At 39.5% G+C, this 17,345-nt stretch overlaps 1 protein-coding gene across 6 annotated transcripts in view; it reads right to left on the reverse strand.

Annotated features, from left to right (window-relative positions):
* Nucleotides 1-17,345, reverse strand: part of dennd1a (DENN/MADD domain containing 1A) — a 443,149-nt gene that overhangs the window by 223,349 nt on the left and 202,455 nt on the right. For all 6 annotated transcript variants that reach the window (XM_067969687.1, XM_067969686.1, XM_067969691.1 and 3 more), the window contains exons 6-9: nt 14,352-14,421; nt 13,650-13,730; nt 10,061-10,114; nt 1,277-1,387 (exon numbers count right to left, since the gene is read on the reverse strand). In XM_067969687.1, coding sequence (XP_067825788.1) covers nt 1,277-1,387; nt 10,061-10,114; nt 13,650-13,730; nt 14,352-14,421 — 316 coding nt within the window. The remainder of the gene's footprint in view (nt 1-1,276; nt 1,388-10,060; nt 10,115-13,649; nt 13,731-14,351; nt 14,422-17,345) is intronic.

Raw genomic sequence — 17,345 nt, forward strand, 5'->3', positions numbered from 1 at the left:
CAAAAGGAACAAAATCTTTTGTACACAGAGATCTGAGTGGGTGGTTTTTATTTTGCAGCTGTTCTCTTAAGGACTATTGGGAATACAGTTACCCAAACAACTGGTTAAAAAAAAAAATCAACAATATATCAAGGCATTTCTAAGCTTAGGCTGGTGCAACTATAACACTACGAGTATTTGAAATTCTCCTTACACTGAAGGCACTATTACTTTGTCAGATTTTCTCTCAAGGGAACTTTAATGGCAACAGGAAATTGTCTTCTTTCAGTCAGTAAACTGGTCTATTCTCTAGCAGCATTCATTGATCAATATTAAGGCAGTTCTGATGATTACAGTTACTGTTTCGAATGTCAGTAATGCATTAAAATATCATAGCATGTTGAAAACAGGAATTTGTAAATAATCATATTAATATTTAGAATAAATTAAAAGTGCTATCATAACAATGTGCCAAACAGACCCAACACTGCTAAATCTTCAAATAAGCAATGGTTAGTGTGCAGAAGAAGAAAACAAATTGTATAAAATATCCACCTTTTACAGATAGTTCACTTATTGAGGTGGTCTGGTCTGGTGACCTGGCAGACGTCAGAAACATGTCAAAGAGTAAGAGGGCTTGTGCCTTTGATTCACATATGAGGCATGAGTAACCTTGGCTTAAGCAATCTCGGGGAGATACGAAGCAGAAGTCAGACACTTCCCATGGTGGGCAGAGGGGAGTGTACATCACAACAGAGGTAACGTGGTTTGCTCATGTGCACCCATAGAAAAGCAAATTACACAATACTGGCGGGAGCTGCAGGCAGGTTATCGCCCACTCCTTCAAGGTAACCTTGAAAGGTTAGACATAATGCATGCTGGAAATGAACTTAATGGGAAAGCTTTTATAAACACCTTTTAATAAATACATAGGCGCCACTTACATATACATATAAAAATGGCTATGTACAAGTGAGTAACATAGCACTATTACACAAACAGGGCTGGAGACATCTCTTGGCAGATGAGTGTGGTGCTTGGGATTTGGGTGAGGTCAATTGCTACTGGACACTGGGTGCTGACAGCAGAGTATCAGCTTGAGGTATTTAGCATATTTTAGGCAGATAATAGGAAGTTAGCTCACCCCACCCCTCTAAATAATAATCTCAGTTTTTATCTTTTATAAATGAAGTTCAGATAACAAATATCCACATGCTGTAATAAACAAGTCCCTTTGACAGTCAATGCTAGAAAGGTTTGAATATGTTTATGCTTTGCTGCTGTCAGAACTACTTACAGTGCTTAGTTTGCTGCAGGAGATGAGGACTCGACGTTCATACAGCATACTGGCATAAAGATGGAGCATGTTGTTGACATCTACAGCTACAAAATACTCTGTCAGGTTTCTCTGAAAGAGAAAAATATTTTCAGAATTTGAAGGAGAAAAGCAGACCAGTACCAATCCCTGCTTACTTATGGAACAATTTGCTGATACTATGAAAAGAAAAACACTGTTAAGACAAAGGTTACTGTGAATATGTTTATACTGTTACAAGTTTCTTCCCTCTTCAATGTGTCTGAAAGACTGCTGTTTGTACAAATCAGAGAATATCTGTCTAATAGTACAGATCACATTTTCAAATGGCCTGTTTGAAGGATAACCGCACCCCCCCTTCCCCGTCACCCCCCCCCACCTATCAGTCCACCATGTTGGATTCTGCATAGATGATTTTGTATTGCAACTAAGACAAAAGACAATTTACCATTTTTCAAAAAGTACAACATCTATTTCTGTTACAAAATATAAAACTTACCGTAGCTTATTATGAATAAATGGTTGCTCAATGGTTTTCCAGCATTACTTGCCATTTACAAATATGGATAACTTCATTTCTAAAGGTTATATGATTACTAAAATTCATTCTTTGAAAATAGTACCATACAGTGAATCTTCTGATTTAAGAATACATGACATGATATAATTTACAACTGAGAAATGGCAACCCTCAGCCTGTTCCATTCATTAGCCATCAGTAGCTGACTGGTTTATATTGTACCTCCTCCAACATCTGGCAGAAAACCATCCTGTCTGTAATGGTGAGAAGGGATAAGAGGTCTAAAAAGTGTGATTCCACAGACAATACACTTAAAAGAATCACCCTGACCTGCCTCCTGATTTTTATGTACACAACAGGACAGTAAAAATGCAGGAAGCAAACAGGTATCTGTCCTGCCAGGAATGAAGATTCTAACAAGTGCCAGGGAATGGGGCTCTTGGGTTTTGGCTGTGATAAGTTTTATTAAGTCACTGGTTTAAGTATCCCTCCGGTATCCCTTCAGGAAGAAAAACAGTTATTTTGCCCTGGATATATCTGCAAAGTATTTTGCAAGTCTTCTAAGTCACCACAGCTATACAGTCACATTTATTTACTATATTCCATATTTCAAAATTCAACATCCATTGTCTTGTTTAAATTAGAGAACTCCTGCAGAAATATATTACATTCTGGCAGACATACAAGGTTGGACTTGTTTTATAAAGGATAAAGGAAGGTGATCAGGGAATGCTTTCCTGGTTAGATTTTACTGCTAATTACACATTAGGCAAATATTGGATACTTTCAAATTGAACAGAATTATATATATGTGGAGGTAGGAAGAGCTGTTCTAAAACAAAGCTGCTCTTTCACAAAAAAAGGAATTCAGAGATTTCTCAAATCCAAGTGAAGGAGATCATTTGTTATTACTAAGTACTCTGTTAATAGAAATTAACATATTCTCTGTGGAAATTCATTGTCAAAAAGAGTTTTTGTTTTCTTTAGTTTCATTTAGTTTTATAGCAACATCAAATCATTGCTGGGCAGGAAAAAAGTATTTTATGCTCCATTAGGATTCCCTCTGGGCACTTATCCTGGGAAAACTCAAGATAGAGCCAATATCAAAGATATTCACTTTCTCAAAGATGGTGGTCTGTCTCCAGTGATGAAAATGTATAAAAATTAGTATTTGTCTCTTGACAAGTAGATATTTTTTAAAAAAGAAAAATAGGCGCCAAAGTAACTTTTCATTCAACTTCCTGCTCCCATTTACACAACTTACTACGCCTCCTAACTTGGTGTCATCTGCAAACTTGGATATACAACACTCTATTCCCTCATCCACATTACTGATATAAATGGTGAAAAGCCGAGGCCCCCAGTACAGATCCTTGAGGAACACCATTTGTCACATCCTGCCAATCAGAGAACGAACCCTTTACCCCTACTCTCTGTCTCCTACCTCCCAACCAATTATCAACCCAGGTCACAAGATTACCTCCATTTTTGCTAATAATCTCTTGTGTGGAACCTTATCAAATGCCTTCTGGAAATCCATGTAGACATATCCCTGTTGATAGAATCCATTAACTTCGCCACTACTCAAGATAAACTGACAGGTCTGCAGTTTTCTGGTTTCTCCTTTCATCCCTTTTTAAAAAATGGAGTGATCTTTGCAGATTGCAGAGGTAGGAAGGGGTGAGGCTGTGGAAGGACAAGTAGATGAGGACAATGACTTTAAAATCAATGCAAAGGGGGCAGGGAACCAATGAAGGTTATCAGTAACAGATGTGATAGGGAAGCAGAACTTAATGTGGGATAGGACATGGGCAGCAGGATATTGAATAAGTTGAAACTTGTGAAGGGAAGAACTTAGGAAGCCAGCAAGGAGAGCATTACAGTCAATGAATCTGGAGGTGACAAAAGTGCTTCACTGGTATTGAGGGTGAGATAGGTGCAAAAGGATACAATGTTGCAGAAGTGTAAATAGGCAGTGCTGGTAGTGACTAGGATGTGGGGTTTGAATCTCAACTCAGGGTCAAACAAAACACTGAGGTTGCACACTGTCAGGCTCAATCTGAGTGAAATGCCAGCGAGAGGGATGGAGAGTTAAGGTGCAGAATTTTTGGCAGAAGCTGTACATGGTATCTTTGGTCTTGCCAATGTTCAGCTGAATTAAGTTTCTGCTCATCCAGGATTTGAGGTTGGTTAAGTAGTTACACAGTACAGTGGTGATCCTGCAGTTGAGGGTATTGTCAGAAAAACAGAACTGGGTGTCATCAGCATACATCTAAAAGCTTGCCCCATATCTATGATTAATGTTACTGAGGGGAAGCATACAGACAAACAATAGACGGAGGCTAAAAATATAGGTTTGGAGAACATTCAAGGCGACCGTGTACGGGCTAGAGAAGAAGCTATTACAGGAGATCTACTGCCTTTGTTGGGACAGGTAGTAGAACCAAGCGATGGCAGTGGCACAGAGGAGAAACAGTGAAGGAGGATGAAGTGGTTGACTGTGTTGAACACCACAGAGAGGTCAAGGAGGACGAGGAAGAATAGCACACTGCGGCTGCGGTTACATTGGCGACTTTGACCAGAGCAGTCCCAGTACTATGGGCGTGATGAATACAGATTGAAAGGATGTGAATAGAGTGTGATGGAAGAGATGGGCTCCAACTGGATGGAAGTTCCTCGATGATTAGAGAGGAAGGGAAGGTTGGAGATAGGGCAATAAGTGTGTGTGTGTTGGGGGGGGGGGAGATCAGAGATTTTTTTTGGGTGGGGGGGTTCATTGATGGCAACAATGTTGAAGGGTGAAGGGCAAAACCTAGGGAGAGGGAACCATCAACAATGTCAACGTGTACTGGGTCAAGGAGGTGTAGTTCTATGATGCTGAGTCGGGTTGGGAATGGGTCAAGTGTACAGAAGGACAATCTTATGGAGGAGATGAGCTTGATAAAGACTGGGTGGGAGGGACAATGATGCAGAAGAGTGATAATGGAGGCAGGACCAGGATATGGAGGTGGGGGGGCACTGGAGTTCAGATGTGGGGAGGAAGTAATTGAGGCAGTTGAGCAAGTGGTCTCTATCTTTGAGATGAAGAAACATTATGAAAGATTCAAACCTTTGCAAGCCTTGTTTTCGAGCTCCTGGCTAGTGGAATTTTCCAATTGTCTCTTACACAAATCAGCTTCCTCTGTCAGTTTAACATTGTTCCACAAAGATGTCTCTCTACAGAGTGGAATTCAGATGAATGAGCACCTCCAAAAGTTTGACTGAAGGCTGACAGGAATCAGTCAGTCATTCAGGAATCTTATGAATAACGCTGGTGCCAAGAACTGAAACAGTACTGTATCCAATGGATATTTCTGTGCCAGTGAAAATTGTTACTGCTTTTAAAAATTTTTATGCTGCTGCGTTTTCTAGTTACAAATTCCCAGGACAGAATCCTTATGATACATATAAAATGTATTTCTTTACCATCAAGCATACCTACCATACATGCTGTTCAAAATCCCATTTTGAATAATAGATTTTGGAACAGACTGCCTCAGGGTATGTCAGAGCATTATGAGCAGAGTAAATCTGGCAATCAACAGTAGATTAAAAATCACTAACATCCTTTTGTTGCTTTCACAAGGCATGAATGGTCTTTTGTCAATGTCATTGCAGATCAGGAATACCATGGATCCTGTCAGCAATCACTACCAGAAATATAGCTAAAAATAAAATAAAAAGCCATAAAAATTGTACAGCATTCATTAAACTTAAAAAAGGAAATAACCTCAAAAGTTATAAACCTAAACTTTAGGTTCAGGTGACTGTTAGAAATATACAAGCTTTTAAAGTTAATGATTTGATTTAAATATCTCTATTAGATTATAGGTGTCTATTATTCTCGACGTAAGTTGCACAGTATTCCAATGTTTAATGGGGCACTCAAATTGAATACAGAGGCAGGTCAATCCAACTGTCTACAGGATATGATGCTGCCACAGTTCCAGTCTATGTTCAAAATGATCCACAAGCATTTTCTCAGGAAGCATATAATCAGATTGCATATTTTTACCAAGGATCTCAATGGTCATTTTAAAATAATAGATATTATTCCTCCGACAATGAGCATTGCCTGGAAAAACAAGAGACAGAAAGAAAGAAAGGGCATTTTCTCGTACTCATAAAAAGAGCCGAATGTCATCCCATATTAACCACAGTTTCAACCAACACTTCTACCTCACAAGACGAATGAGTATTACAATAAGTCTCTCTGTACTTCAGATATCTTGTGTAAATCAAATTCAAGATTTAAAAAACACAATGTACTCATGGGACCGAGGAACAGCATCTATTTAAAAAGTTTAAGAGTTTAAATACTTGCATTTATTTCTATTGGATCTGTAGCTGAATTCCCAATGTGGTTTTTAATTTGGCTCACAAATTCATCCTTTTAAGTGTAAATCCCCCACACCCTTAGCAATGCTGGATGCTTTTGTGGTCGGTGTATCCTGCACTGCCTCTACTTAACCCGCATTTTTTGATGGGGGCAAAAAGCAGCAGGGATTCAGCATAACCATGTCCCACTCCAGATTCCAACCCTGCTCACTTAGACTCCATTTGTTTTGCTCATAAAAATGTGGGGGATATATTTCTCAACTACTAGAAATCAGGAATAGTGTTAAGTTCGACATGACAGATCAAGAAAGGATTATGGGCCTCAAACAGTAAATCAATGGTTTATTCCAATAGTGCCAAGGACCCTCATGTGGAGGGAACTGAGATCTGTATAAAGAGTGAACAGAAAACATTACCTAGAACTACGCTCAAACTTCGTTCCACTTAAATTCAGAAGTGGAGAACAAGTCATCTAGATGGCTGAAGCATCTCAGATAGATTTTTTTTCCAGTCTCAGACAAATATACAGAAAAAGTAAATTCTGAAATTACTAAAGCACAAGCAAGACAAGTGGAAAATAAAACAGTGCTGTGGAGGCCGTAAAAAACAGCTACAGCCAATTCTGATACTGTTCACTCTTTCACACTCTCATTTTAGCTAACAAATATTCTTTTCTTTTGCTATTAATGTTAATGTTTTTTATTTGCAAGTACATTGGCATGCAGAAAACAGAAATATGCTAAAGCAGCTAAACGGAGGAACGTAATCTAAACAACTAGGGGCAAATAAAATTGTAATGTATAATTATACCATTATATTCTTCAATTAATGGAAGTTATTTTCTTATTTTAAGCAGTAAATCGTTGATTGAAATGAAATAGTATGTAACAGGCAGAACTCATTTTAAGCATTTATTTCCATTTTAGAAGCACAAATGTTTTTCATTTTTATTTCCAAAGAGATATTTACTAGAGATTGTGTCTTTTTGGATGAGTGTAAAAAAATCAAGTAAATATTTTTAAATTAAAAAATATTTTTTTAATTAAAAAATATCAATGTGGCCCCTTTTTTCCCCACTCATCTGCTCAGAGGACCCTTGTATTTCTGTATAAGAAAATCAATATTGGGCATTATGTACGTCATCATCCTATTGAAATTGTGAATACTACTTGCCAAATGTTTAATTTCTGTGTTACACCAACACATGTAATCGTTTTTTGTCATCTACAGATACTATTGGATTACAGAGTCGTACTTCAACACTTCAAAGCACTTTCAACATGTGGGATCAGAAACAATCTAATTGTCAACAGGTAAGTATATATGCATTTTACTGGCAGATTGTTTTGTGTGTCCACAAGACTCCTGGATTCATGGCCAAGTTAGGAATCAACAAATTCTCCTTAAAAATGGGGAATTAATTAGAAGAGTTTATAAATATCTACTTTGATTTTGCTCCAATTTTTTGGAATAAATGTGCAATATTAAATTATATGAGAAAGTTAAATCATATCGACATATTTTAATATAATTAAACCATAGATGCATTGGCTAACTTACACTATGGTGTTTGCCATCATACTGTTCTGTTGCCTTTCATTAACAACTTGGGTGGCAGGGTAAAAGGTTTTTATTTTTGCATTAATCCACTTTTTGTTTGCTTTTCTACAGTTTTCATGCTTAATGAATGATGAACAATTGAGTATCCCACAGAGTAATTGCAAGGATAAACATCAAAATAAGATGCTTTCATGGTTAAGAGGAAGGTAACCTGGGAGAAGCACTTGCAATGGTATTTTAATTTACGGTGCTGATTTTTACAAACACCCTCCCACTGTGGAAACTCATCATTTACAGGCTCCTCACCAGAGAACTGCTCCAACACTGTTATTGGTACAACAAGGAGAAGCGTGCAGCAAAACCTGCAAATTAATATTCGGAACCAGCCAGGCTACCAATCTAGAGTTGCCTGAGCTGGGAAAATTAGTATTCGATGTGTACTCAGGGCACTGTCACTTGCCCATCATTTTCATGTTAATACTTCAGATGTTGTTGGCACAACTTTTTTTTAAATGTTCCGAGTAGCAATTCATATGTACGCATGTCGTGCTCATCAAAATCTATAGACGCTCTACTACTGAGCAGACAGTTAATAGGAAGTTATTTTAGCCGGCACCAGGGGACTTTGTTCCAATATCCTGTAGGACAGAAAATGGCTACGTTGCAGATGAAGAAGGGAGGCCAGGGGCGGGGAGGGGCCGGCGGCGGGAGGGAGGGGGGAGAGGCGCCAGCGGGGAGGCCAGGGGCGGGAGGGCGGGGCGACGGGAGGGGGTGAAGCGGCGACAGGAGGACAGGGCAACCGGAGGGGTAGTGGTGGTGACGGGAGAACATAAGAAATAGGAGCAGGAATTAGCCATGCTGCCCTTCGAGTCTCCTCCGCCATTCAATAAGATCATGGCTGATCTTCGGCCTTAACGCTACTTTTTCCATATCCCTTGACTTGGAAGGGCGGAGTGCGAGAGTGAGGGGGCAACGGGAGGGGCGAGGGGACGACCGGAGGGGCGAGGGGACGACCGGAGGGGCGAGGGGACGACCGGAGGGGCGAGGGGACGACCGGAGGGGCGAGGGGACGACCGGAGGGGCGAGGGGACGACCGGAGGGGCGAGGGGACGACCGGAGGGGCGAGGGGACGACCGGAGGGGCGAGGGGACGACCGGAGGGGCGAGGGGACGACCGGAGGGGCGAGGGGACGACCGGAGGGGCGAGGGGACGACCGGAGGGGCGAGGGGACGACCGGAGGGGCGAGGGGACGACCGGAGGGGCGAGGGGACGACCGGAGGGGCGAGGGGACGACCGGAGGGGCGAGGGGACGACCGGAGGGGCGAGGGGACGACCGGAGGGGCGAGGGGACGACCGGAGGGGCGAGGGGACGACCGGAGGGGCGAGGGGACGACCGGAGGGGCGAGGGGACGACCGGAGGGGCGAGGGGACGACCGGAGGGGCGAGGGGACGACCGGAGGGGCGAGGGGACGACCGGAGGGGCGAGGGGACGACCGGAGGGGCGAGAGGCTAAAGGAGGCGAGAATGAGTACACTCTCTTCTGTTTAAAGGGAGGAGGGAGAAAAAGAGAGGAAAGGAAAGACTGCAAGATTTTTCTAGTGCATCATGTCCCAAAGCTCTTCACTACCAATGAAGTACTTTGAAGTCAGTCACTGTTATGTAGCTGGAAGGTATTCATAAAAGCAGAAAAATCATATGCCATTAAATATTAATTTTATTTTTAAAAAATCAATGAAAATAACCCCATTCTGACCCAATCTGTTCCAAGTCAGCGTGTTACTTTAATACTTCAAATAGATTATACAAAAACATTAGTCCCAAGTTTTGAAAGCTTGAGGACCTATTAAGAATAATATTCTTAAATCTTTACCCCTGTGAGTACCAGAGGAAAACTTAAACATAAAAATATATATGACAGGATTATAGTATTTTAAGAAGTGATCTCTGTATAAAAAACATTTTTTTCTGTTGTTCTTAATGTACGACACATTACAATATTTAGCAAACTTTTCCTTACTAGCATATTTGGTCTAGATATAAATGCTACCAAGTTACAGAATATGAAGATGATAAAATGCAACAGTCCAGTGTTAAGGAAATTAATCCATCTTTACACATAAAGGGTTCTGATTGACAAACTGAAGATACATTGCAGCCATCAAAGACTGTCAACAACAATATCCCAATTCCCTTCTTGGTACGTGAAACACAGCACTGAGAATATATCTGTGCACAGTCTCAAAATTTACACAGTATACAACTGTGTAATTAAGTCTAGTCTACTGAAAAGCTGACCATCATATACTTACATTTTCAGGTATACTAGGAAGTTCTCGGCTATCGGGTGTAGTGAAGTATGAATGCTGCCAAAAGGAAGAGATATTTAGAATTGTTGTCATAATATACTGTTTACAACAAAGTATAATTCTGTATTGTGCTATCAGCCACAGTACAGAAATAAAACTTCAGTTACTTATACCAATCAATTTAAATTTGTCAATTTCATCTGTTTGTGTTTATACCAAGCCATGGAGCTAAATATCAAATAAAAATTGTACTAGCACCAAGATTTACTGCATGTTGGTTGCAGGAACTTGGGGGTCAGGATGAGAGGAGCCCCAGTCACTGCAGTATAATAAAAAAAGTCACTTTGTGTGGAACTATATAAAAATATAGCATGGTATAACGCATCCACCACACTTCCTCAGTTTTAACCAAGTATCTATTATTTCATTAAAATTGTGCAAATGCAGAAGTGTTTTCATTTGTGCACCTTTCAATTTGATGTCACTAACTAGAATTCATAGCTTTATGAAAATGTTGTTACATCTGAAAAACAAGACGAGGAAGATTCCAAGTTCAGTCCCTTATCAGGGGTTGATGGTAGGATTGTTAAAACTGGTCTCAGCATCACCAAGTTGGAAAGGGAAACACATCAGCCAACATTACTGCTTTTGATCCTATTCAGGTACAATTGCTGGAAGTGCACATCCAGCATAAACACTGGCCTGGACCTGTTGGGCCGAATGGCCTGTTTCTGTCCTGTACATTCTATGTAATACTATGTAATCCATGTATGTCGGCTGAGGACAGTAACAGGCTCAGCTGTATTATCCACACAATCATCAAGTAAATCATTCACATTCACTTTCCAGGTTCACACAGGAAAAATAGCCAGTTAGATAAGGAACTTAAAGGGCAAATGGCACAAATGGGAACCAAATCCAAGCATGAATCATCACCTTCAAAATAAGGGGGTTAAGGGAAGCAAGGAAGGGGAAGAAAAAAGTACCAAGAATGACAAATTGTGATGGAATTATTTCCATGTGGATTCGGGTGACTTTTACCTGTTTTCTGTGCCTCTTTTCTAATATAGCACTGACTTCCTCACCCATGAATTTGGAATTGTGATGCTAGTTTTTGTGCCACTGCGAACTGAATTCAGACGGTTCATTTTCATTTTAGCACTCTCGACAGTTATTCAAATTACCTCCTCTCAGAACCTCCTTCTTATTTGGATTTGATCCCAGTCTCCAGCAGACAACTACAATATTTGAAAAATTTTAAACCATTTTCTCCTTTTTTTCATCTCTTTCCATTTCAACTGTCTAGCTGCATCAGTTGAACTGCTCAGTTCAAATGCTCCCACAGCAACTGAACAGCTAAAGGAAACAAAGCCATCCATAAGCTGTTCTTTGATATCCTTTCCTGCTCCATTGCCCATGAAATGTTTAAGCAGAGGGCAGACTAGAAGCATTCTTTTGAACCATGAGTATGAAATGCCTGAAATGAGCTGAACTATCCCATCAGACCACAGTGCCTCCGAGACAACCTGCCCTTTAGGTCAGACAGGCATGCTGTTCCTACAAAAGCTCTGCTTGGTAGAACTGGGTCTTCTCCACAGCCAGCCAATGACCTGGCAAGGACAAACAACTGCTACCTGTCGATTAACATTAGAGAAGGAACTGCTCAGCGTCAGCTGCTTGCGGTTATCACTGGGCATGAATTTGAAGAGACGATTAAGTTGTTTAGATACACGTCACTGGTCTGTAAAGGGGATGTGTCACAGGTGACTAATTGTCTAAAAGCAGCAGATAGACAACATCTTTACAAGCAGAACAAAATGTCAGATTCTTGTGGTATAAGGCAAATGTCAAAATGTAGTTGCCTAAATCTCCAATTATTTCTCATATTACAATTACTCTGTGACTGATGTGAATAAATAAAAATTAGCAAGTAACACCATTATGAAAATAATGGTATTTGTCTCACATGGAAAATCCTTTTCAATTACAGATGAGCAGCAACTGCCGAATCACATCATTTGCATCGAGATATGAATTATGCAGGATAGTGAATTTTGTCATTACTAGAAAGCAAAGAAATAACCTGGTTAGATTACAAAAGAGCCCAGAGAACTAGATCCAACTCAAGCCTCATTGATTTGAGAGCTGTAGAAATTCTCTCAGATACGTACCTATGTGTCAGCCCTAGCCCCATCTCGTCCAAATCTCCCCCCATTCCATTTCAAACAAAGTGTGAATGCACGAAGCCAGGGTCTGGATGGAGCCATCTGGGATGCCGGGGCCAGCCTAGGACTGGGAGAGTGCAAATGGGGAGGCTGGAGGGACTAAACAGGGAGGGCAGGGACTCCCTCATGTCAGTAGCGAGAAAGTTGGTATGTTAAAATCTGCCTGGATCGGGGAAGCACCAAGGGGGCTGGTGGAGGCAAGCCTGGACTTGCTTGGAGTTGGGACAGGGTGAGCAGGAAGGCAAGGAGAGAACGCTTACGGAGATTGGGACTGGGAGGAAACCAATAGGTAGGCCACAGGTAGCCTGGATGGGAGGGAACCAGCAGGGAGGCCAATGCCTGCTTGGGGCCAGCAGAGAGATAGTGAAATTCAGCGCTGGGCTTGGAGGCTGACTGCAGAGCAAGAGACAGAACAGAGGCCATGGATTAATCCCTAGTAACAGACATTTTAATGGTGAAGTGGTAAACACAGATCAATGACAGGTAAGGTTTACCAATCACATGGTTCCTATGGGCCAATAAAATGTCTGCATGTGCACAGATCAATTTTTTAAAAAATTATTAGCAGATCTCCCATGACATTGCTCACATTGAGTCAGAAGATATGCTGAAGTATGATGACCAAAGCATGACAAGAAATGTGACGCTAACAGGAAATTCATGCTACATGCAAGACGTTTTATATATAATCGATATATAAAGTCTGCACCTGTAACCTATCTACATATACAAGAAGGGGAATTGAAATAAAATAGCATTCCAATAGAATAGAATTTCTTAACTAATTACTAAAATTGACTTTATCAATTTGAACTGTATAAACTTATCATGCATTCACACTCCAGCAAGAAAGTTGATGTTATTTGTTCATGAGATCAGAATGTGTACACACAGGACAGTTTGGTAAATGCAAGAGTAATTAACATGACTTTTTCGATTTCCAAGAGGAATAACCTATTTGGCTAAGTTAGCCTAGCCAAAGGCTTTTCAACACATTTCCAATTTTCCCCCTCTTTTGTTCGCAAAGTTCCAGCCATGCCCTGCTCTACTCTACGGATCCCAAACTGCAAAAGACAGCATTCATACTGCTGTCTAAAAACTGCAGCTCGAGACTCAAACCCTCAACTGTTGGGGAGATGCAGGCTGATGCACTCCATCATTGATTCTATTGGTGTACCATCCTTAGTGCAAACCGATTCTCTGCGATGCTGAAGATGGTGTGTGAATGCACCCTTTAGATAGACACAGCTAATTAAACTCCAAATACAACGGAGTTACAGAATTTGCATACTGCATCTTTATTATAATATGCTCACATTTGTATATAAACGTGTAGAATTAAGTTTACAGCAGTACTTTCCACTTACCACACTTAAGTGGACAGTTGAGCCTGGTTCTGGAAGAGGAAGGTTATATAACGTTTCCAGTAATTCCTTCCACTGACAGTCCTGAAACATTCCACAGACACAAAAATATATCTTAGAAGACCATTTCTTTTTAATAGATGTGCTTGTCTATTATTCAATTTGATAAGTAAGTGACATTCTTAGAAGATTAACATATAGGACAAAACCTATCCAATGTCACCAAGTTAAATAGTTTAGCTACCAGTTATCAGGAAAGTGTCAGAAAAAAGTTGGCAGAAGAAAGATTGCATTTTAAAGCAATGTACCGTAGTGGTAGCATATCACAGACAGCATTCACATGGGCCTGGGAGAAAATAGTTTAGTCTTTCTTGTATTTTTTTTACACAAACCAGCTTATTAAAATTGTAAATCAATAAAATAAAAACAACAGGTTAACCAAACCCCAAACTAATTATAATAATTACCACACTAGGTTTTGCATTAGTTTACACTATTCAAAATAACAAAAATGTATTTTGAGGTTTGACAAACTTCTTCTCGGTTGAATTATCATCATTTTAAAAGTGTGCATTTTAAAAATACAAGCAAAAATGTGAATACATTTGAAACGTCATTCTTTCAGATAAAAATTTCAGCAGAAATTATTAATTTTAATAAGATTGAAAATGCACCTTATACTGAAATAATAAACCACTACTGTACCTGTCCTTTGGCAGTGTATTCTGCTAAGATGTTCAGAAGCTTGTAGAAAACTTCAAACCAAGGTAAATAGCTGAAAATAAATACAGAAGTCAACTTTACTTCTCGCACAAGTTTAATCAAGGGTAAAGGTGGTTTTGTCAATTTCAGCCAACATTAGAGCACAGAATTGAAGTACAAATCAAATACAGAATCAGCAGAAAAATACATCTTCAAACTTGCAACATCTCTGTTCTAATGATTGATGTGTCAAATTCACGTTAAATTTATAGGTTAGAAATCAAACAATAAATACATTTTTCACTATAAAAACCACAAATTTTGAAAGGTACTCAACCATAACACAAGTTCAACCTGCAATGCAGTTTAATTGTGTTACAAATTTTGATCAAGGCCTATAAGTCAATTCATTAGACTGATAATCTGGAACTGAACTAGCTCTCAACATCCTCCAGTCAGAAATTGGCTAGGAGCCCTTGCAACACTTTACTGGATAATATATGTTGCAAGATTATAAAAACATTTTGCTCTGCCAAACAACACGCTTTATGTAATATATGACCTTTGATGAGACTGCTAATCAATACACATTTTGCAATATATGAACTGTGACTGCCTTCAGCAGTAAGTGGGAACTGGTTACCTCAATGCCAAATAAAATGTAAATGAAAATACCAGAAATACTAATGAAAACATTAAAAAGTTCAACTGTCACTAGAACTAAGCAGCAGTGAGGTGCTACTTAGGATGCATTGCATTGTAAACATGCATCATTACTATGTACAATAGGTCTGCTTAAAGCTGTATTAAACCAAAGTTTTAGCCTTTAAAGTAAGAACCTGAGAACACCACGTTCTCACCTAAAATTCTAAGATAAAAAAATAATTAAGAGTGATGTTTTCAAAATCTGTGTGACAGCAGTTTGCTTTCCTTCTAAGTAAAATCCGGTTTACAACTTCACTGAATACATCATCCTCGGGCACAAGAATCCATTTTTTTTTTAACGTTTGGGCTAATTTTGTTATTTCTTCAGTGAGTCTTCACATAGCATTCCTCAGCCTAGCGATCAGGCAAACAACCTGTTCCCAGTGCTCTGGCCATGCAACTCTTTATCTGGGCTTGAGAAGGTATATAACAGAGTTTTAGGGTGACTTGGCCTCCACATTCTGAGAGCAAAGCCAAGATCAGGAACTTAGTGTGTGGGAAATCATAGCTGCACACTTGCATTTTACCATTCTATGGAGCACCAGAACACTCTGTCGCTGCAACCAGAAGCTAAAGAGATCATTAAAATCACTAGAGAGATTTAACACCTCTGTTTGGTGGAGCATGAGCAATGTCAAGAACTCTTAGTAAAGTTGTTTTTCGAACAAATATTATGATTATGTGGATTGTCTATTTTTGAAACAGGCTCCGTCCAAATTGAAAATAATACAGGTACTTCATCCCCCTGTATGACCAAAATATATTTTCTTCTATAACATTAAACTGAAATACTTCCAGTGCTCTGCTTGTGCTCGATGCACTTAGTATTTGCATAAGGTTAATTAATGAACTGTAGTCTTGGCAACCAATCCTGAGCTGATTACAATAATTGTATCATAATGAAAGCAGCAAACTTCACAATCTAGTATTTCTAAAACCAAAATGAAGAAGTATAATTTTTAATATTAGTGAGGACTTTGAACTGAAAAAAATTAAGTGATGTAGCTTTAATCTCTGTCCAGCACAGACACAGCAGGCAATGTGTGTTAGTGGTACATGTTATAAACTCATTTATTATGTATCCAACTTCAGAGAAGCCTGACATTTTAATACCAGATACATTTATGACAGTTTAATGCCTTGTCAAATATCTTTCTAGGTAAGATATTACAACTATCACTGATCTGAATTACTGACACATGGAGGACGATTTTAACCCTATCCACCCGGCTGAAACCGAGCGGGCAGGCAGTTAAAATCACCCAGGTTACTTACCCACCCTAGGGCTGCCGGTAGCTAACTGTTCACGATTTTAGCCTACTCAGCTGAGCAGGCGGCAAGGACACCCACCCAAAGTTAGCAGCGTCCTATTTTACAAATGTATGTCAAGTCCTGATGATGTCATCAGGACCTGACTCCAATTTTAACTCAGCAGGGAAGATGATTCTGGGCCAGAAGATGCCCAAACAAGTAAAATAAATAAAAATTACAACTAGAGATTAAAGCCATAGAAAACAAAGTAAAATGCAATGGTGACTTTAAAAGCAAAAAACTTAAAATGAAAAGGGTTGCAAAAAGAATACGGTGTGAATTTGTTAAATGGTTTAAGGCGGGACTATTGCTAAGATTGGCTATTTGCATCTGGGCTAGGCAATGAAAAGATTTAGTACGTTCAAATGGTTAGTTGTGACTAGTACAGGAATTCTCAGTTTTAAGAAAAATGTATGATGTTAATCTGCCTATATTATGCCATAATACAAAATAAATGATAGAGAGTAACAGACAATTGTACAAAAAAAAGAGCAAAATAGAGTTTGGTGCGATTGAGTACTTTACATTTTCTCCTAGTCTTAAGCAATTCAGCACTCGTACAAATTAAACACAATATTTAGGGATTTAACAAATGAACCTACATTAATATTAATTAACATGCACAAACTATAAAGTATTTTAAACAAATCTGGTGACTGATCAAAGAAAGAGACAGACTAAGGTTGCTGTTACACTACCGATACTAGTCTGACATCTGTATCTTTATAATGCAAAGTGCTATTGGCAGACCCCAGTTATACTGCTGCCTGTACGTCAATGCAGATTATACTTTCTCCAGCAAGAGAGCGCTCTGTGCACGTGTGTTCCACGCTTTGATTACAAAAAGAGCTTCCGCTTCATCTTGAAACTAAAAAACGTAAGTCCAGCAGATCACGTGGATACTTTATAACCTTGGCTCTACTGGAGGTATACTACACTCAGTGCAAAACCCAAATGATGAGAGATTATCCTCTAGAAACT

This window comes from Heptranchias perlo, chromosome 31 (genome assembly GCF_035084215.1).
Source record: "Heptranchias perlo isolate sHepPer1 chromosome 31, sHepPer1.hap1, whole genome shotgun sequence".
Classification (NCBI taxonomy): Eukaryota; Metazoa; Chordata; class Chondrichthyes; order Hexanchiformes; family Hexanchidae; genus Heptranchias; species Heptranchias perlo.